We start from the raw sequence: 22942 nt of genomic DNA on the forward strand, positions 1-22942 counted from the left end.
GGCTTATGGTGCAGTTCATGCTTATATTTAGTATACAAAATACAGCATTTCTAGCCTTATTCTATTTTAGACTTTCCTTGTCCTTTAAAAGTAGCAATAACATTAAATGTGTAGCGTTACAGAGAATTTGTTATTAGAAGGGGTCAGTGACCCCATTTGAAAGCTGTAAAAATACAGAAGACAAATAATTAAAACATGATAAAAAATAAGTAATGACAACCAATTGAAAAGTTGCTTAGAATGGACCATTCTATCTATCTATCTATCTAGCTATCTATCTATCTATCTATATATATATATAAATACATATAGAAAGTTAACAGAAAGATGAACCACCCCTTTAATGTGCCACTATCTGAAAGACAAAGGGGTACTATGCTTTGCAACATTAAAGGCTCCTTAAAGAATTATAATCACAAGGAGGAATGAATAGATAGTGAGCCGGCTCCCATGCCATAACCCCTGGGTACATCCCAACAGCGGATAATCAGCTGATACAGAGCTGGGGGGTCGTACATCTTTTCGGCTTCAGGACAAGGGGAATCAGTGTGTCTGACACTGGCATGGTGTGTGAATTAAGCATAATTTACCTTATCCATTCCCAGTTATAGCCAGAAATGCTATATTTGGGAATTTATCACCACAGTGGCGTAACTATAAAGGAAGCAGACTCTGTAGTCGCAAGGGGGCCCGGACTGTGGGGTCTGCTTCCTCTATAGCTAATAAAAAAAACCCTCCTCCCCAGCCACTCTCTTACCTGCAGTGAGGAAGGGGGCGCAAGTCGGGGTGGGAGTGGGCAGAGATGGGACAAGAAGTGGGCGAGGGGATGTGCCAATATCAGACTGTTCCACCTCAACAGAAACAGTTGGGGGGGGGGGAACATACTGTATATAATATTGTAGTGGGGATAAAGACTAATATTGGTAATTCAATGTTTAACCATTTATTTTCCACGCTGTAACTCTTCATTCCAGTGCGCACAAAGAATGGTCTGATTTTTTTCCTCTATGCATGCAATTTGGATGGGTATTAGTACTCTGTGCTGCTGCTGAACTGTGTTGACTGCTGACTAGGGTTGCCACCTGCCTGCCTGGGTTTCCAAATTAAGAAAAAGGAGCAGGATTCCCTGAGAGTGATGCGGCAATCGGCCAATCGACATGTCATAGCCCCACCCCTGATGTCAAATCCCGCCCTGCTACATCACACCCCACCCTGTTATGTCATAGCTCCGCATGCCGCTACATCATGGTCCCACCTCCCCGCCCGGAGTTAGACAGGAGGAAAGGTGGCAACCCTACTCCCGACACCCACAGAGAATGAATGTATCTGAGCACTTTGCCCGGCGACAAATCGCCTCTTCTTTAGGCGACTAATCTCCCTGAAAAGCCTTCCCGCTGGCTAGAATCTAAGTTGCCGGTGGGATGGCACTCGGAGCATTTTGTTTTCCAAAATTGGCCGAAGTATCCCGCCAGCAATTTAGATTCCATCCGGCGGGAAGGCTTTTCAGGGAGATTAGTCACCCAAAGAAGAGGCGATTTGTCGCTCCCCTAATCTTAGCATGTGTCACTAGCCTAAATCTGTCCTCCTTTGAGTAGTCTCTTTACATGCAGCTATGAGCTGGATATTTGGATAATCCCATTGTGGAACACAGCCATTTTAAAGGGGTTGTTCACCTTGGAGTTAACTTTTAGTATGATGTAGAGAGTGATATTCTGAGGCAATTGGTTTTTATTTTTTATTATTTGCAGTTTTTGATTTATTTGGATTATTATTCAGAAGCTCTCCAGTTTGCCCTAGCAACCATGCATTGATTTGAATAAGAGACTGAAATATGCATAGGAGAGGCCTGAATAGAAAGATGAGTAATAACAAGTAGCAATAACAATACATTTGTAGCCTTATGGAGCATTTGGTTTTTTTAAATGGGGTCAGTGACCCCCGTTTGAAAGCTGGAAAGGGTCAGAAGAAACAGGCAAATAATTTAAAAACTATAAAAAATAAATAATGAAGGCCAACTGAAAAGTTGCTTAGAAATGGCTATTCTGTATCATACTAAAAGTTGCCATAAAGGTGAACCACCCTTTTAAGTACTGAACTCCATCCCTCTGGCTGATATGAGGCACTGTGCTCTCACACAAACCAAGGGCACACATACATGCTAGGATACATCATCCAATGAACGGACACAGATGTGTCTTGTCCTCACACACTACTTCCTGTTTCCATCAGAACCTGCATTATTTCCTGTCAGGTGATCAGTGAGTCACACCTAACCTCACAAAATGTCAGCTCAATGTAAAAGTGCAACATTTAGTTCCCTATGAATGCACAGTTGGCTACTAAGTTTGTTTGTTAAAATGTAAGCAAATTTTGACAGAACTTTTCTGCTTTGCTTGCGTTTTGCTTTTGGGCACAAGTACATTCCCCCTTCCCTTTAAGTCTGCATGAAAACATATTCCCATGACAAAGTTATAAAACCAGTGGACAAATGAAAGGCAAGTCCTGTATTACTTCTCTTGCCACGCCTTTTTGTTCCCAAGGCAGGATTTCTTTCACTGTAATCTTAGCTGGCTGCTGGCCCAGGTATATTTGCTTACCTGAGAGTCTGAACCTGCATAAACTAGAGAAGGGATAAGGGCTGTGTTTCATTCACCAGGATTTCTGTTTCTCTCCTAAGTCTGAAATGAGGTCCTTGCATTTTATCTACACAGGCCCAAAGAGCCCCTTACAGGCCCATACCTCCCAACTGTCCCATTTTTGACAGCTCAGCCCACAGTCCCGGATTATTTACTGAAATGTCCCGACTTTCTCTTCGATCTCCTGCACTTACTCCAGGAAAAGTTACAACGTTTCTGAAACTTAATTAAAATAAGAGACTTTTTGGCAGAGAGCCCAGATATGCTGCACTTGCTGATACTTTTGTAACAATTTAAGATGAGCAAAGATACAATTGTAACTATTTGAGATAAGCAGGTCTCTTGGGAGAACTAGCATCTTAAATGGCAATTCACTTTCATTAGCAAAAAACACATGAAACATTGCACTAAAGCTCCCAGAAATGTGTACAAACTTTCATAGCCTGCCAAATTTAGTAAAATGGACATGGTAATTAGGGGGTATGGCCATAAAAAGAGACACGTTTTAGTCTCTCTGGACATACAGTTTCTCAGACCAGGCTGTAGTCTCTCCCCTTTCTCTATTTTTTTAAAAGGATACTTGCACACTTCTCCTATTTTCTGAGCCAAACATTTAGGGGCAGATTTATCAAAGATCAATTTGGGAATAGTGAAACTTTCCAGCAGGCTTCTGATCCATTTGACCATTGACAGACGTTTGATCAGATCAATAGGCCAGTCAATAGCCTTCTAGGATTCCATATCACAAGGTATCAAATCAAATTTTTTAAGTGGATTTGATCAATATATTTATTGATAGAATTCTACAGGAAGATCAATACATTTTGACATAGGCAAATGCTGCCAATTCATTCATTGTATCCCAGATCCATTCTACATATAATACCCCAGAACACACAGCAGGATAAATACAGTGCCAATTCTTTATATAATATCCCAGAACACACAGCAGGATAAATACAGTACCAATTCCATGTATAATACCCCAGAACACACAGCAGGATAAATACAGTGCCAATTCTTTATATAATATCCCAGAACACACAGCAGGATGAATACAGTGCCAATTCCATGTATAATACCCCAGAACACACAGCAGGATAAATACAGTGCCAATTCTTTATATAATATCCCAGAACACACAGCAGGATAAATACAGTACCAATTCCATGTATAATACCCCAGAACACACAGCAGGATAAATACAGTGCCAATTCTTTATATAATATCCCAGAACACATGGCAGGATAAATATAGTGCAAATTCTATATATAATACCCCAGAACACACATCAGGATAAATACAGTGCCAAATCGATGTATAATACCCCAGAACACACAGCAGGATAAATACAAGACTAATTCCATGTATAATACCCCAGAACAAATGGCAGGATAAATACAGTGCCAAATCCATGTATAATACCTAGGGTTGCCACCGGCCTGGCCGGTAAAAATGTTGCATGATTGCAATGTTAAGTATAGGGAAAAACCATAAAAACATAGGAAGGCCGGTATTTTTTTGTAGAAGATGTGGCAACCCTAACAATACTCCAGAACACACAGCAGGATAAATACAGTGCCAATTCCATTTATAATACCCCCGAACACGACAGGATAAATACAAGGCCAAAGACCCCAGAACAAATGGCAGGATAAATACAAGGTCAATCCTATTTCTATATATAACGCCCCTGGATTACACAGCTAAATAAATACGAATTTATGTGTGAAATTTATGGGTGAATTCCCGCATTTCACCGCCGGCGAATAAATTTGCGAATTCGCCAAGAAAATTGACGACATCGACTGAATCGCTGCCGGTGACAATTTAGACACCAGCGAAGAGCCCATTGACTTTAATGGGCGCTGGGGTCTAAATCTGCGTTTCGTAGGAAATTCGTGGCGAATTGAAACGGGACAAATTCGCCCATCACTGTTTATAATACCCCCAACCTATTTATGGTAGGAAATTTTGTGGTTTTCGGTTTGGGGAAGATTAGCCACCAATGAATTGGATGGATCCATAAAATATCAATTTAATTCATTATAGATTGCTGAAATAATAACTCCTAATGATGGTTATCTAAGGATCAGGATCAATTGTTATGATAATCAGTAGATACACCCTTTATTGCCTAGTTGCCTCTTAATCTTATCACTGTAATTATTAAATTACACCATGGCACACTCTCCCTCGCCCAGGGCAAGATACTCTGCCATGGAATATTCTGGTTTTATGGTAATTCTTTAGAAAACTCAGTCAGCAAAAATGAAACCCCTAGTTGAGGAAATTTCTGTGGGTTTATAATTACATGCAATTTAGAGATGATTATAATATCCTCATTGCATGGTCAGGCCTAGTTATTATTCATTCCAACATTCTGACATGTATTCATTAATGGGCAGGGTACAGCAAATTGGAAAGCATGGATCTGGCCAGAGAGTCTTTTCGTAGAATCTAATGGATATTTTAATTTCGACCAAACGGCGTGATCATGTGCACATGCAGCGTCAGAATATAAGGGTGGTAAATTCAGCCAGCCTAAAATGTATAAAACAATTAAATGGGAAAATTCACCTTAATGGGATAGTGCACTCAACTAGTACGTCTGGAGATTTGTCAACCATGTTTAAATCTGCACCACCGCAGGCAACAAGTCTTTCCTACCCTCAATAAAATAAATTGTGAAAACATACGCGGTGCTTTGTTTTACAAAGTTGCCTGAAGTTTCCTTGCGAGACAACTTCAAGCAAATTCAGAAATCACGGCTGTGTGCCAAAATACTTAAATGAGAGCGGGTGATTCTATTCACTTACCTGTTACCCCAGAGTGGTGCTTTTCAGAGTTGCCAGGTTGGCCGTTTTCCAGCCAAATTGGGCTACTAATTTAAAGCCCAGGCAGGTTTTGAAAGTACAAACTTGTCAGGGTACGGATTTGGGGTACTTATTGGGCCTTTGGCTGGTTTTTACTTTGGAAATCAGCCAAATTTTTTTCTTCCCCTAATGTGCCAAGCCTGCGTCTCCCAATGCATGTTGGGTAATGTAGTTTTTGCATAACAATTTGCCAACTGCCAAGCTTAATGTAAGTCTACAATACCCAGCATGCAATGGGACTGACTTGTGTAGAAGTCGGGAGTTACCAGATTTCGGGCTCTGTACCCCTGTCTCCCGTCCCATTAGGATTGCCACCTGTTTGGTTTTGACCCGAACAGTTCGGTTTTCCTAAGGCCTGTTCAGGTCTCAACTTTCTGTTCGGTTTGCAGCCTTGTGAAAACCAACAATAATCTGGCCAAATGAAAACCAATTAAATACCAATATACTCACCTTGACATGGCTTAGTTATTATGAAGTGCAGTTAATTTCTTGTTATTAAAGAAACAGAAATAAGCAAATCAATCAAAATTAAGAAATGAGCATTGCTGTATTTCAGAGATAACTGATTTCTGTATAATAGATCCCATACCTGTAGTTAAAGGATTGGCAGAATAGATAGAGGTAGGGTTTCCAGCTGTGTGGGTTTCAACTGGACTTCTCAGTTTGTCAAAGGGCTGTCTGTTCAAAACTTTCTGTCCTATTTAAAACATCGCGAAAACTGGACAAAAATCCATCCATTTGCATATAAGCGATGTAATAACCCTTTCCCAGCCTCATAGCTCCACGACATCATTGTGCCTTCCTCTGATGTCATCATGCCCAACCCAAGATCAATGCTCCACCCACAATGCTTATCTGCCACACCCCCAGTGTTTGCTACCCTACGTCCCATTCTCACATTTTCCGGTGACTTTCCTTTATTTTAGACAATTTTGCAGCAAAAATCTGTTGGCCACCAAAGTGTCCAGAGGTTGACCTATTTAACCTATATTTATTAAAATTGTATATGTATTAGGGCCTTATTGGGCCCCTATACCTCCTGGCCCCCTCTGTAGTTATACCCCTGATGACGGAAAAATCTGTCACATTTTGCCTCATGGAAAAAATTTGAAAACAGTGAAAATTTGAAGAAGGCCTATTTTCACATATATTCATTTGTTTTTTTCACTGCACATATTGCGCAATTTTTGGGCTACTTTTGAAGTGCCTCTTGGCTAGTTTTGGGTTGGTTTTGTAGCTGACTGTGGCAACCCTGGTGCTTCTTTTCTTTATAAAACACACCAGCCTACTCCACTGTTTATGGAGCACAGCAACACCATCAACATTCTTCTCCCAGGCACCCCCTACGGCAATTCTGTTGTGTACATATGCAGCACAGAAAGTTTTGTACAGTGTGTGCATCCCCCCAAACTGAGAGAGGGAAGACAATGGCAGGACTGTGCTCAGCAAGCAGTATCCCGGGCTGGTGGGATTTTTTTTGAAGAAGAGGAGCACTATCCTGGGCTATCAGGTAAGTGACTAGTCAACTGGGGGTTGACACTACCATGTAATTTTACCTTTCCTTCTCCTTTGATTTAACTTTTAGTAGAGTACAATTTCCAGTTTTGCCTTGGTTGCCCCGAGGCCAGCATCATCCACCTTGCCACTCAAGTGAATTACCGGTTTCTGGTTGCTGGGTTCAACTTACCCTAACAATCAGGCTAAGAATGGAAAAGCAAAAGTAAAAAAAACCTAGCCTGAGAACTTCCAGGCAATGTTCTATATAAGTCTATTTTGAGAACATTTGCCACTGGCCTTCATTTTTGACATAGTTGACTTTCAGCTCTGCCTTTCTCTGAGCTGAAATTCTAAGTGCTGCCTGGCAATGAACCGGGGAAATCAGATGCATCGCAAAGCTAGATTTTTGTTTACAGGACAGAAATATGATATTTGTAGAATAATGACCTGACTTCATGGAAACAGAAAGGCTAATCACATGTTTCTAAAGAAGAAGACTGTTTGAGAAGCCAGATGGTTTTTATTGCACTGGTTTTTAATGTTATTACTGGAGCTGCCATCAAGGGGAAGGGACAGGGTGAAAGGAAGGAGTCGCCCATTTTAAGTAGGGGGTCTGTACTGCATGAAAGGGGTTGGACTTTAAGATAAAGGGAAGGGGTTTGGATGAATCAGGGCTGGGCTGGGTGGATCAGGTCATGGCCTTGGCAATGTATGGCGATTCCTGATGGCAAAGCCTTATTATTATTTCTGTGCAAGCCCTTTCATATTCAGCTTCCAGTCTGTGAGTTAACCACTGCCTGGCAATAGATGAAATTCCCTACTACTACTAGTTGTACGATATGACATATAAAGGGGTGGTTCGCCTTTAAGTTAACTTTAAGTATGTTATAGAATAGCAACTTTTCAATTGGTCTTCATTTTCTCATTTTTTATGGTTTTTAAGTTATTTGCCTTCTTCTTCCGACTCTCTAAAGCTTTCAAACGGGGGTCACTGACCCCACCCAAAGACCAAATACTCTGTAAGGCTACAAATGTATTGTTATTACTACTTTATATTACTCAAGTTTCTATTCAGGCCTCTCCTATTGATATTCCAGTCTCTTATTTAAATCAATGCATGGTTGCTAGGGTAAATTGGAACCTAGCAAACAGATTGATTAAATTGCAAACTGGAAAGTTGCTGAATAAAATAATGAAAAATTTAAACCAATTGCAAATTGTGTCAGAATATCCCTCTCTACATTCATACTAAAAGTTAATGCAAAGACTTTGGTCGACTTCGGAAAACGAATCTATCCGAGCCATCCCGCCGACGATTTACACTCTAGCCAGTGGGAAGGCAGGGGAGGCAGTTCGGGGAGATTAGTCGCCCCGAAGAAGAGGAGATTTGTCGCCGGGTGACTAATCTCCCTGAATTGCAGCGTGTGTCTCTGCCCTAAAGGGCACTCTTTTTGGGCTGAAAGCAATTTTTTATTACTTTAGCACCAGAACAAAATCTGGTATAATTGAATCATTCACAATAATTCCTGGTACACAAGGGCCTACCTACTTTATTTCAGTCATGTGACTCTAGCTTAATGGTTTCCAACCCTCCAGGTGAATGTGTAGGATGCCAGGCTGAGAGGTAGACACAACATAGCAATATTAAACCAAGAAGAGTTTGAGTCACCTGTCTAAGAGCAGTTCCAGGACTCTTTCAGGGGTGGTGAAGGCACGGTAGGTGCTGAGAAATGTGGGCACGTAAGTCGGATCGGTTCCCTGATACTCGACAACCAGGTTCTCCACCAGATTCTGCAGTGTTCCAGACCTGAGAGCTCGGACCTTGCAGGTCTTATAATGCACATAGCCAGGAGACATGGGGACAGTCTGGAGCATGGGAAAGGCAGAAGAGACAGTCAGAGGGAACAGGAGGCAATGGTTACACAGAAAGAGTAGAACATGTGTCTAGGGTTTTTAAAGGAACAGTTCAGTGTGAAAATAAAATCTGGATAAATAAATAGGCTGTGCAAAATAAAAAAGGTTTCTAATATAGTTAGTTAGCCAAAAATGTAATATATAAAGGCTGGAGTGACTGGATGTCTAACATAATAGCCAGAACACTACTTCCTGCTTTTCAGCTCTCTAACTCTGAGTTAGTCAGCGACTATAAGGGGAGCCACAAGGTAGGGGGTCAGGTACCTGCAGGTTACCCGTAAAAAAGTGGGTAAACCGCTGGTTGCGTGTAGAACTTCCAGGTGCGGGTATAGAAGCGGGTCTGCGGTTCTGCAGGTTTGAGGGTTGCGTGTCGGTTTGACGATCGTCTTTTTTTTTTTTTTCTTCATACGATCTTCTTAATAGCGCGTTTTACTCCTTTGTATGTTTTAAAAACATTTTTTTCTGATTCACGCCTACTTTTAGTGATGTCACTTCCGGTGACATCAGTGACAACACTTCCTGTTTCTTGATGGTTGGCTAGTCGAGGATCAAGTTGCGGATAAGGCACTTGCAGGTCAGGTAGTGGGTCCAAGCGGGTGAGAATGCGGGTTGCGGGTCCATGTTGCTGGTCACGGGTCCGGGTTGGGTTCGGGTTTCAAAAATTGGTTCCGCGCAGGACTCTGCCACATGGGACATAACTGTTCAGTGAGTTTGCAATTGATCCTCAGCATTCAGCTCAGATTCAAAAGCAACAGATATGACCCATGTGGCTTCCCCTAAAGTTGCTGATTGGTTACTGCCTGGTAACCAATCAGTGGAAACCAAGAGAGCTGCAAAGCAGGAAGTAGAGTTCTGGCTATTATGTTACACATCCAGTCACTCCAGCCTTTATACATTACATTTTGGCTAACTAACTATATTGAAAAAATATTTTATTTTGCACAGCCTATCTATTTACCCAGTTTTTATTTTTACACTAGACAATTCCTTTAAGGGAAATTATAACACTACACATTACTGGTCAATGATAGACAGTGTGGAAAAAGAATTGGGGAACCAAGCTACGTACCAGGGTGTCACCAGCAGGGGCTTCCGTCCTCACTCTCCGCAACGTCACTCCATACACTGCCCCGTCTTCCACTTCTTCTCCCCACTCCTGCGAGGGATTCTGGGAAAACACATTCAGAAGGACAAATGTCCCATTGACATCACAGAGCGTCTATTTCTGTACAATTAAATGGCCTTGGTTATAGTGATTCCTCCTTGGTTTATGCCCCTGACACAGAACTGGCTCCAGGTTTTGCAGAACCCATTCTGTATGTTCCCCAGCCAATCAGGAAGTTCAATGGACTTTTTTGTACAGTATCATCATTTCTATAGGATGTGCCATAAGCACAAGTGGGTATGGAGGCTGCTCTAATAATTCCATTTAATTTCACAGTAAATACAATAATTATCATGGGACCGCAGTGCAAGAGTATTATATGGTTAATTCCCCCAGCCATACCCAAATTAAAAGTTACCCATCTGGTTTGGCCTAGTTTACTTCTCCGCCCCAGGGAGGCAGCTGGCTGCCATTGTGCTCCACTCCCTGCAACATTTGGGGCTCAACACATTCTTTCCCTTAGGAATAATTCTGTGGCAGATACTTACACTTCAATTGTGATTTTGGTGGCCACCGTGGTTCTCCTTAAATGCTCACCAATGCATTCATTTTGAGTAGAAAATTATATTTTTTAGAAAAAAATCATGGATGAAAGATAACATAAAAAAAAACACACATACCATAGGCATTTATTAAGGTAATATCTTAAAGGGGTGGTTCACCTTTAAGTTCACTTTAGTATGTATAGTATGTTATAATTGATCTTCATTATTTTTTTTTTATATAGTTTTTGAATTATTTTCCTTTTTCTTCTCACTCTTTTCAGCTTTCAAATGGGGGTCACCCCATCTAAAAACATATGCTCTGTAAGGCTACAAATGTATTGTTATTGGTACTTTTTACTACTCGTCTTTCCATTAAGGCCCTCTCCTAGTAATATCCCAGTCTCTTATTAATATCAGTGCATGGTTGCTAGGATAATTTGGACTTTAGCAACCAAATTGTTGAAATTACAAACTAGACAGCTGCTGAATCAAAAGCTAAATAACTCACAAGCGACAAATAATAAAAAATAAAAAACAATTGCAAATTGTCTCAGAATATCACTCTCTACATACTAAAAGTTAGTTTGAAGGTGAACCACCCCTTTAAATAGAGGGATATATGGAATAATCATATATGGGATAATCAGCTGTAGCAAGCAATGCCGATCAGCTGCATGACGATCCAGCAAGGTATTGTCCTGTATTACAATAGTCATTCAAGGAGTATAAGCTTTAGACGATAGGAATCCCTTCTTTTCCCTGAATTTTAACAATGTCCCTCTATATATTAGTGTGTAAGTTCTGCAGAATAGGATTCCCTTTTCCCAATAGTTCCCTCTCCCTGCATTGTATCTATGTCCGTATGTATATTAGAGTGTAAGCTCTGCAGGGCAGGATTCCCTTCTCCCAATGGTTCCCTGTATAGTATCTGTGACCCTTTATATATTATAATGTAAGCTCTGCTACTCCCAATGGTTCCCCTACCTGTATTGTATCTGTGTCCTTCTGTATAATCAAGTGTAAGCTCTACAGGGCAGGATTCCCTCTCACCCTGTATTGTATCTATGTCCCTCTGTATATTAGAGTGTAAGCTCTGCAGAGCAGGATTCCCTTCTCCCAATGGTTCCCTCTCCCTTTATTGTATCTGTGTTCCTCTATACATTAGAGCAGGGATCCCCAACCTTTTGAACTCATGAGCAACATTCAGAAGTAAAAGGGGTTGGGGAACAACACTAGCATGAAAAATGTTCTTGGGGTGCCAAATAAGGGCTGTGATTGGCCATGTGGTAGCCAGATGTGGATTGTCAACCTACATCGAGGCTCTCTTTGGCAGTCGACCTGGTTATATACAACCAAAACTTGACTCCAAGCCTGGAATTCCTGCTTTGAGGCCACTGGGAGCAACATCCAAGGGATTGGAGAGCAACTTGTTGCTCACAAGCTACTGGTTGGGGATCACTACATTAGATTGTAAGCACTGCAGGACAGGGTTCCCTTCTCCCAATGGTCTCCTCTCCCTGTACTGTATCTGTGTCCCTCTGTTTATTAGAGTGTAAGCTCTACAGGGCAGGATTGCCTTCTCCCAGTGGTTCCCTCTCCCTGTAATGTATCTGTGTCCCTCTGTACATTAGAGTGTAAGCTCTGCATGACAGGATTTCCTTCTCCCAATGGTTCCCTCTCACTATATTGTATCTATGTCCTTCTGTATATTAGAGAGTAAGCTCTGCAGGGCAGGATTCCCTTTTCCCAACGGTTCCATATCCCTGCTTTGTATGTGTCCCTGTGTATTTTACAGTGTAAGTAAAATATACTGTATATTAGCCTATACTTCCCCAGAATATACAAATTCATACCATAGTGATCTCTTTTCCCATTGCACGGTGGCTTTTTGGTCCAGGGGGTTGCTCCTCATCTGACATCTGTGCTGATTGTCAGAATCTCAAGGGGACATGGGACGTAGGTGCAGTGATGACAGTTTGAATAACACCATTCCAGTTTGACAAAGTGGAAAAGATAAAGGTGGGGAGGAACTAAAGTAATGAATAAAGATATAGCAAAAGGGAGGGTGGAAGAAGGAAAGGTCCCACAAGAGAGCAGAGGCACAAAGTGAGATAGAGAGTGAGTAGATGGACAGTATTAAAGTAAGTAGAGGAGCTGATATAGGGTATGAGTAGCACTTCAAGTTTGAATGGAAGAAAATAGAGGAATACAATTAGCCAGAGAGTGAGCAAAGGAAAAGAGATTGATAGAAAATGTCTAGGAGAAGAGATGTATGGACAGGAGACCAGTACAATACAGAATCAGGTAAGGAGTGAGTAAAGCGACAGTGGAAGAACCAGCATTAAAAAATAAGCAGAATAATGCTATAACTGATTGAGGGTGTAGAGTTACAAAGACAGGGAGTGGAGAAACAGGATTAAAGGGACACAGATAATGAGTGAGTGGAGGATCAATGATAATGAATGAGTAGTGTAGCAGAGTTATTGACTAAATAGAAGGACAGAGACAGTGAGTAAGTTGAGGGACAGAGATACTGAGTGGGCAGAGGGTCAAAGATAATAAGTGAGCAGACTAAAGAGATATTGATTGAATAGAAGGACAGTGAGTAAGTCGAGGAACAGAGATACTGAGAGAGTTGAGGGGCAGCAACAACAAATGAGTAGAAGGACAGAGATAAGAAGGGGCGTAGAGGGAAAGCAACAGAAAGTGAGTTGGATGACAGAGAGATGGAAATGATCAGATGAACCAAGACAGGGAGTAAAATATGGAATGAGTTTAGATAGAGTAGAGGAACCGAAATATGGAGCGAAGAGTTTAGGGAGAGTTTGAGGGGTGATTTGGACAGTGAAAGAAGTAAGCAGAGAGAGAGAAGTAGAGGAACAGAGAAAGGGAGTGAGTAGAGAAACAGAAATAGGTAATTAGAAGAAAGACAATGATAGGGAACAAGTAGAGGGACAGTGAGTAGAGAAAAAGAGGGTTAGCAGAGACAGAAATAGGGAGTGAAGCAGAGTTAGAAAGCCAAGAAAGATATGGATAGGGGTAGTAGAGAGCAGTGAGTAAAAGGACAGATAAATAAATAGTTGAATATTTCCAATTGGTGTTTCCTGTAGGAATATTTCTGTCCGGTGTCAGTTTCGGGTAACACCAGTTCACATCAAGTGACAGAGGAATACTGAACAGCTTTAGCTTGGAATGTGATTCTGCCCAGGACAATCCTGGTGTCAATGTGCAAAATCCCCTGAGTAATCCCTGCACAGTCTCAATGAGCTTGTGTTACATGGTTACCATAATCGCTGTATCAGTGAGTAAATCCTGGGAGAGTCTGACAGATAAAATGCATCAGTCCTTGGATAATCCTGGAATCAGCATCATGTGCCGTGATCATCCTGGAAATTAATATCCATTGATAGTGGAACAGTGATGCCAGAGATACTTTGTTGTGATTGCGGCGGTGAATATCTCGGCTTTGAATGGCAGCAGAGGAAACTCGGATGTCCTGATTTAAATGGGGTGACAGTAATGGGAGCGAGTATGGCCCCCCGGCAACAACAGGTCCTTCATTTCAGTTAATCTTGATTAATAAATATGATATTTAATGATCTTGTGAGCTGGAGATTTCTGACAGAAATATTTTCTCCCTCGGAAGCTCTGTTCCTGCTCGACTGCCTATTTCTTAACTTTTCCAGAGACTCGCCTCGTTCCCTCTTACATTCTCTGTCAGTTCAGATCCGAAGCAGCTGTCCAACTGCCATTTAGTGACAAATAAACACTATTTTTCCTCTCACCTCCACCAACAAAACACTCTCAATAGCAGCTCCTTGGCCCAAAGTCTTTGCCAGCCCATTGCATTTATGTAGCTTTAATGCTCTCTCCTGTCCTTGAGGTCCCCTCTCCAGTGTGCACTGCCTGTTGTGGAAAGTTTTCTTTCTTTTCAAATGCTCAGACTGATATCATCAAGGGATTTAATCCCGGCCCTCGAGAGAGGGAGCAAGAAGGGGGAGAGAGGGGGAGAGAGGGAGGAGAATGGGGAGGAGAGGAGAGTCCCTGGAGGCAGGGAGGAGAGAGATAGCAGAAGGAGACACCAAGGAGGAGGGAAAGAAAGAGGCACAAGAATAGGCGTGGGAGTAGGATAAATAAACATGGAGAGAAAGGGAGAGTGACCCAGGGGAAAGGGATTTGGGGAGGAAGGAGTGTGGCTGAATGAGTAGTAGAGAGAAAAGGAGGGCACTTCTACTGATATGAGGGAGGTCACAGCAAGGGTAAAGGGTTCTTGTGGGAAACTGGCAGTTCTGGGAAAAGCAGAAGGTTGTGGAGCAAGAATTAAAAGCGTAAAGGACACATAATGAAAGAGTGAGGCAAGCGGTGGCCGCTGGACTACAACTCCCAAGCACCAGCTTTCAGCCAGGGGCAACATCCTCGCTGCCTCAGATTCCCCCGCTGTGCAATGTGGTTCAGCCAGTGTTGACAAGCCTGTGTGTGTGCGTGAGCATAGGAATGCTGGGAAGTCTCCACCAGGCCATATAGTTGTTGTTTTCTCTATATACAAAACCCTGGCCTGTCTGTTTCCATAACAGAGTCAAATCAAAGCAGCCACAGAGCTTTCCTGGCCCGGCCAAGGCCAAAACACAAACACAACAGGACTGACAGAAAATAACAAGCCCTTCAGGAAAGACCAGAGGCAGAACTAGAAGTTACTGGGCCGCATAGCAATTTTAGGGCCACCTCAGCTCTGGGATAAGACATTGTTTCATAAACATAGATTGAATGAATTGCTTGTTAAGGTGGCCATCTACGTAAAGAACCGATTGTTTGGCGATGTCGCCAAAAGAGCACATTGAAGTGGGCGATATCGGGCTGATTCGATCGTGGGCCCTAGGGCCCAACAAATGGATCCGATATGGGTGGTCAGATCGCTGGACGGCTTAGACGCACAGAGCGGCCGTGATCCTACGGGATTTTATAACCTGCACGATCAAGAGCTGCCCGACTTTCGACCAGATATTTATCGGGAAGCCCGTTGGTTGGCCCCACGCACAGGCCAATAAGCTGCCGACTTGGTCTGTCGGCAGCTTTTATCTGCCCGTGTTTGGGGGCCTTAAATCAGTGTCCCACTGGGCCCCCGAGCATCTGGTGTCTCTGCTTAATCTATATTTATGCCCCTAGGACCTAAGAGATGCAGTTGGATTTATCAAAACCCAAACAATTCTTCCCAAATTCATATTTTTGCGGTATTTGTTATCACATTTTTCTTGATTTTTTTTAGTAAATAGATCAAAAATATATAGTATGATTTGAGAAAAAGAAAACCTTTTTTTTAGATTTTTCATGAAAGTGACAAAAATGGTAAAATTCCATTTGCATTCAATCGAGTAAGGGGAAAGGTTTTAGATATATCTGCCCTTTAAGGAGAATTTCTAGCATTTTTTTCCCCATCGGGGTGGGGAAACTAGAAACTGCCCCAATTGAAATTCAATGGGAATGGCCACAAAGGACAGACTAGTTACAGACGTGTGTACCTAGAAAATGCTGCAGGCTTGGATCCCCATGCAACTACAGAGGGGTAACTGCCCATTTTTCCTGTGACCTTGTTATAAGATAAGGAGTCTTTATCCTGGCCAAATGTTTGATCACAAAGTGGGGTCCAACAAAACAAGTCAAGTCTTAAAAACCATGGCCATAAGTAAAGGTGGCCATACACGGGCCGATAAAAGCTGCCGACAGACCGAGTTGGCAGCTTATTGGCCCATGTATGGGGCATCCCGACGGGCTTCCCCGATCGAGATCTGGCCGAAAGACGGCCAGATCTCGATCGGATGGGACAAAAAATCCCATCGGAAAGCGGCAGCGGTCGTTGATGCGGTCCCGCGATTTGACCGCCCCTTCCCATTCGTTAGGATCCGATCGCTGGGCCCTAGGGCCCACGATCGGATCAGCCCGATATTGCCCACCTCAAGGTGGGCATATCGGAGAGAGATCCACTCGTTTGGCGACATCACCAAACAAGCGGATCTCTCCGTGTATGGCCACCTTAACTGTGAGTTGAACGGGGATGGTTGTAACCACTATCACTGGGGGTGCTTCCTGCCAACTAACTACGATGAAGCCCCAAAAACAGGCCATGCCCTGAAACACACCTCTTTATGCCCCAAAACCTGCCTACTCCCAGGAAGCTCCAAGCTGTTTGGGCCATCCGTTCATGAACCATATACTGTAGATATAGATGCAAACCTGTCACCCCTCTCCCCACCACGATTTTTCAAGAGTGATCTGGATTTGAGACATGTGAGGGGCAAGGTACATGTTTAAGGGGTAATGGATAATGGTCCGGGGGTAATGTGTTGTAATTAGGGTTGCCACCTTTTCTAGAAAAAAATACCGGCTTTCCTATATTTTTGCAGTTTTTTCCTATTAATAACATTGGCATCAAGCATCATTTTTACTGGCCAGGTGGCAACCCTAGTTGTGATTAGGGTTGCCACCTTTTATTATTTTTTTTACCGGCTGCTGGGGGGCGGGGCCTCAAATAGGCGGGTGTGACGTCAAAAGGGGAGGGGCGTGACATCAAAATGGGCGTGGCCACGCAACAGAGACCCGTGGACGCTAGAAGAGGCAAAAAAAAGGTGAGTTGCAGGGGATTGGGGGCAGGCCGAGGGCTCCTTTTGATCGTATTACAAATTTACCGGCAGCTACATTGCCGGTAAATTTGTAATACCGGCCCCGGCCTTGGCAGGTATTTTACCGGCTAGGCCGGTAAAATACCGGCCGGGTGGCAACCCTAGTTGTGATTGGAGAGTGGCCAGCAGGTTGACGTCTCTGGAAATAGTAAATCAAGAGGCTAATTGGACACACAAGAGTATATAGAGGACCCAGTAACATGCAAGTTTAGAGATACAATAAGCCACTTACCTTGCACCCAGATTCCTCATCCAGTTCACTTGATAGACAACGGTAGGCCCTGAGTACAATTCCCCAGCTCATATCCAGATCCAAGGACAGGCTGCTCCGAGACCCGGGATCTCCAAACATGGTGCCTCCCTGGAGGTAACTACATACATACACAGACATAGCATAATGCAACATATACAGCATAATGCAACATATACAGACACCCATGCAATTGGTCCCCTCCCCATCTTGTTTCTGTCCCCTCTTCGGGGCAGGGACCTCATTACGTTGAAACTACCAACCCTTAAGGAGGATATAGACCTAACAATTACGATCTTTCTTGGAAAACATTTTCCAAGAAAGATTGTTTGTTTCAATACACATGTGTAGAGCCGAATCGTCAGATATACTGTACATATAGAAACATTAGAATTCTACCTGTATCTGACGATTGAGCACTAACAATGACCGATGTTTGGGTCCCTTCAAAGGCACCCAATCAAAAATCGATGAGCCTATCGATATCCAAGTCTTCTGCTGATATCGGTCGGCTCTTTTCCCACCATACACGCACCGAATATCGTCAAAAAATTTGTTTCGTACAATATTATCTGTGCGTCTATGGCCACCTTTAATAATACCTACAAGATATTTAGAGCTCACATTTATGGAGGGTACAAGTGGGTGAAATTTGGAGGCTCTGTAGAGGTGTAGAGTTCAAGAAAGCTCAACATTCTCAAGAGTGCAATGTCCTCTCTCTCTGTAGTGGGGAAAAGTTGCTCCCGCCCAGTCTTAATTCCATCTGCATCTTCCAGGCAGTAAGGCAGTGGGTACTACAGGGTGGGCAGCCTCAGGGAAATGAAGGCATGGATTTGCCCCAAAAGCAGGGTGGCAACATCAAGGTGAACATGACGAATTGTCCAACCTGAGTTCCTTCACCTCTATACTTCAATAACATCTAGTGGATGCAAGTTGGATATAAATAATTACACCCAGCTCATTTAGATCCCCCCACATCTAAAGATGATGTTCTAGTTAGACGCATTATGGTTAAGACTAAGGATTCTTTACTGCATATGCCCCTTTAATTGGTAGCACAGGTAACCAGCTAGCCTCGTGCCAAGGCAAAGTATTTAGGAACTGTGCCAGGCAATAAGCAGGAGTTCAGCTTGTTCTTACTTCTCATTCATGAATTACCGGCTTAATTGGATATTGCACAACTACAAATCTCACTCAATATCCGGCAGAGCAAGAAGAGGGAGTAGCAACAGATGGGAGAAACCATTGTTTCCACACCCCCCCCTACCAGTTATACCTTCAAGTGTCCCAGCTCTGGTCCCGCTAATGTTGCCATGCACATCCACAGCTATTGGTGCCTGTATGGTGCCCCATAATTCATTTTTGCTTTTTCTATGACAAAGACACCACAGGATGGTGTATTTTGTTTTGATTACAGCTATTCTTGTTGGGTAAATGCAGAACTGCTTACAATAGGGACCAGATAGGATCTGTGCAGCCACTGGGACAGAATGCTTTGTTATACAGATAGCTAGAATCTCAGCTGCCATAAAGCAGGACAGGACTGCTGCTTACAATGTGGATCAGATAGGAGCTGTGCAGCCACTGGGACAGAATGTTCTGTTATACAGATAGCTAGAATCTCAGCTGCCATAAAGCAGGACAGGACTGCTGCTTACAATGGGGATCAGATAGGATCTGTGCAGCCACTGGGACAGAATACTCTGTTATACAGATAGCTAGAATCTCAGCTGCCATAAAGCAGGACAGGACTGCTGCTTACAATGGGGATCAGATAGGATCTGTGCAGCCACTGGGACAGAATGCTCTGTTATACAGATAGCTAGAATCTCAGCCATAAAGCAGGACAGGACTGCTGCTTACAATGGGGATCAAATAGGATCTGTGCAGCCACTAGGACAGAATGCTCTGTTATACAGATAGCTAGAATCTCAGCTGCCATAAAGCAGGACAGGACTGCTGCTTACAATGGGGATCAGATAGGATCTGTGCAGCCACTGGGACAGAATGCTCTGTTATACAGATAGCTAGAATCTCAGCCATAAAGCAGGACGGGACTGCTGCTTACAATGGGGATCAAATAGGATCTGTGCAGCCACTAGGACAGAATGTTCTGTTATACAGATAGCTAGAATCTCAGCTGCCATAAAGCAGGACAGGACTGCTGCTTACAATGGGGATCAGATAGGAGCTGTGCAGCCACTGGGACAGAATACTCTGTTATACAGATAGCTAGAATCTCAGCCATAAAGGATAAAAGATCTACTTCTCTGTGGGAAAAAAGAAAGGAAAGTTGCCCATTTAATACTCTTATTGATACACAGTTTCGAATGCCATTTTTAACTGTCGGCCACTAAGCATAGTTACAATGCTGCCGAACCAGACTGGAGGTGTCTGAGTGATACAGAACTTTAGGACAATAAGCCAAGATCTACTGCTGCTCATGGCTAAGACTTCTGGGGGTTATAGTTCAGTAAACAAGTGAATCACAAGTTTTGATTCCCTGCCCTGTAAATCAGGCACAGCATCAGAGTTCAGCTTTAGTCAGCACTGTGAAACTCCATTCATTAAATTTCTATCAACTCCCAGTCGGCTTGTGCTGCACCTCTGAGCACCCACCATTCACAATGTGGGGGGGATAATGAAGTATGAGCTCAATACAGTACCTGGTATCTAGCAGCCTTCGGACTCCTCTCCCACCATTCCTGCCACTATCCCGCTGTACTTAGAACTTCTCTCCCACATCCTGCCCCCTCCCCTACCCTGACTTTCTGCAGACTCAGGAGAGGAACGGAGGAGACTGTCACTTCCTCTGACCCCTCCACAGCTTTCCCACAAACACAAAAACAATGGACATTTTCTGCTCAACTCAATGTGCTCATTGCTGCTCAGAACAGAGACAAGGGCAGTGGCACAGGGAAGGGGTTAGAGGAATAAGGAGTTACAGGGACAATAAGGGGCTCAGGGGAGGGGTTAGTGGAATAAGGAGTTACAGGGACAATGAGGGGCTCAGGGGAGGGGTTAGTGGAATAAGGAGTTACAGGGACAATGAGGGGCTCAGGGGAGGGGTTAGTGGAATAAGGAGTTACAGGGACAATAAGGGGCTCATGGAAGGGGTTAGTGGAATAAGGAGTTACAGGGACAATAAGGAGCTCAGGGGAGGGGTTAGTGGAATAAGGAGTTACAGGGACAATAAGGGGCTCAGGGGAGGGGTTAGTGGAATAAGGAGTTACAGGGACAATAAGGGGCTCAGGGGAGGGGTTAGTGGAATAAGGAGTTACAGGGACAATAAGGGGCTCAGGGAAGGGGTTAGTGGAATAAGGAGTTACAGGGACAATAAGGGGCTCAGGGGAGGGGTTAGTGGAATAAGGAGTTACAGGGACAATAAGGGGCTCAGGGGAGGGGTTAGTGGAATAAGGAGTTACAGGGACAATAAGGGGCTCAGGGGAGGGGTTAGTGGAATAAGGAGTTACAGGGACAATAAGGGACTCAGGGGAGGGGTTAGTGGAATAAGGAGTAACAGGGACAATAAGGGGCTCAGGGGAGGGGTTAGTGGAATAAGGAGTTACAGGGACAATAAGGGGCTCAGGGGAGGGGTTAGTGGAATAAGGAGTTACAGGGACAATAAGGGGCTCAGGGGAGGGGTTAGTGGAATAAGGAGTTACAGGGACAATAAGGGGCTCAGGGGAGGGGTTAGTGGAATAAGGAGTTACAGGGGCTCAGGGGAGGGGTTAGTGGTATAAGGAGTTACAGGGACAATAAGGGGCTCAGGGGAGGGGTTAGTGGAATAAGGAGTTACAGGGGCTCAGGGAAGGGGTTAGTGGAATAAGGAGTTACAGGGACAATAATGAAGGGTTTATGGGGACAAAGAGGTGACAGAGAGGCAATAAGGCAGCACAGTTCTTCAGGCTCTGGTGAAACATGTTTTTATTGGTAACACACAAAACAGAAAGGTCACAGAATCACAGTCAGACAAATCTCTGGTTGACGTCATCACCCGATGTTCCCACAATACTTCTGCTCCCACCAACGTCATGAGATGCGAGTCCCTGACCCTCTGTTCCATGTGTAGCCTCCATGTCCTGTCTGGAATGTGATGGGGATGCAAATGGAGGACCAGAAGAAACAAGGAAAGGTACAGAGGAGGATACAGTATGTTTGGGACAAACAGCAACATTTGCTACTTTAGTGGAGGAACCACAACATTGTTTAGATTCATAATAAACAAAAGGTAAATAGATTTTTTTAAAGGGGCACATTGCATTGAGCCCAGGTGTGACATTGATGGATATGTTTAAGATGATGGAAGATGTTTAGGCTTTCAACCTTTAAATGGGATGATAAGTACAGGGAATTCTGGGAATTCAGTTTTATACTAAAAAAAATAAAGGGCACCGATTTTCTTTCTAATAGTAGAATTGAGGATGTTCTCAGACAGGCAGAGGCTCCTGTACGCAGAGCTCAGTTTGACTCTCTAATTCAGTGATCCCCAACCAGTGGCTCATAAACAACACGTTGCTTACCAACCTTTTGGCTGTTTCTCCCACAGGTGTTTATTTTTACTTTTCTAATGGTGGTAGTCTTAAAGGGGTGGTTCACCTTTAAGTTAACTTTTAGTATGTTATAGAATGGCTAATTCTAAGTAACTTTTCAATTAGTCTTGAGTGTTTATTTTCTATAGTTTGTTTTTAATTATTTGCCTTCTTCTTCTGACTCTTTCCAGCTTTCAAATGGGGGAGGGGTCACTGACCCCATTTAAAAACAAATGCTCTGTAAAGCTACAAATGTATTGTTATGGCTACTTTTTATTACTCATCTTTCTATTCAGGCCTCTCCTATTCATATTTCAGTCTCTTATTAAAATCAATGCATGGTTGTTAGGGTAATTTGGACCCTAGCAACCTGACTGCTGAAATAGCAAACTGAATAAAAAAAAAAATATCACTCTCTATTTGCCCATTTATCAAAGTCCGAATTTATCTCATTATTTTCTGAAAAATACTCCGAGCAAATCCGCAAGGGTTTTTTTACCCTTATTTGTCAATACATTTTCCATGAAATTACCCGTGTGCAAAAAAACCCCCAATTTTTTCAAATTTTTGCACAAAATCTTCGGATTATTGCACGAAACCCAGCGCAGATCAAGATATCTTCGGGACTTCTCCCATTGACTTATATGCAACCTCGCCAGTTCTGAGATGCCGGATTTTCAGATTCTGATTTTTTGCATCCTCGGGGTATAATAAATCTTGAATTTTTCGGGTTTTTGGCATTCAGAGTTTAATAAATAACCCCCTAAAAGTTAACTCAAAGGTGAACAACCCCTTTATGAAGTAGTGATGCACCAAATACAGGATTCGGTTCGGGATTTGACCAGGGTTCTGCCTTTTTCACCAGGATTTAGATTCGTTCAATCCAAGTGCCTGGCTGAGCCGAATTTGAATC

At 43.1% G+C, this 22942-nt stretch overlaps 1 protein-coding gene across 2 annotated transcripts in view; it reads right to left on the reverse strand.

Annotated features, from left to right (window-relative positions):
• LOC101027292 (ral guanine nucleotide dissociation stimulator-like 1) overlaps positions 1 to 20286 on the reverse strand; it is a 38251-nt gene extending 17965 nt beyond the window's left edge. The window contains exons 1-4 of one of the 2 annotated variants that reach the window (XM_041587257.1): positions 20164 to 20286; positions 17480 to 17618; positions 9993 to 10091; positions 8679 to 8875 (exon numbers count right to left, since the gene is read on the reverse strand). In XM_041587257.1, coding sequence (XP_041443191.1) covers positions 8679 to 8875; positions 9993 to 10091; positions 17480 to 17599 — 416 coding nt within the window. In that variant the 5' untranslated portion in view covers positions 17600 to 17618; positions 20164 to 20286. Of the gene's footprint in view, positions 1 to 8678; positions 8876 to 9992; positions 10092 to 12426; positions 15031 to 17479; positions 17619 to 20163 lie in introns of those variants that run through there. The other variant, XM_041587258.1, reaches the window with a different exon arrangement.
• Between the last annotated feature and the right edge of the window lie 2656 nt (positions 20287 to 22942).

The sequence above is a fragment of the Xenopus laevis genome, chromosome 3L (genome assembly GCF_017654675.1).
Source record: "Xenopus laevis strain J_2021 chromosome 3L, Xenopus_laevis_v10.1, whole genome shotgun sequence".
Taxonomy (NCBI): Eukaryota; Metazoa; Chordata; class Amphibia; order Anura; family Pipidae; genus Xenopus; species Xenopus laevis.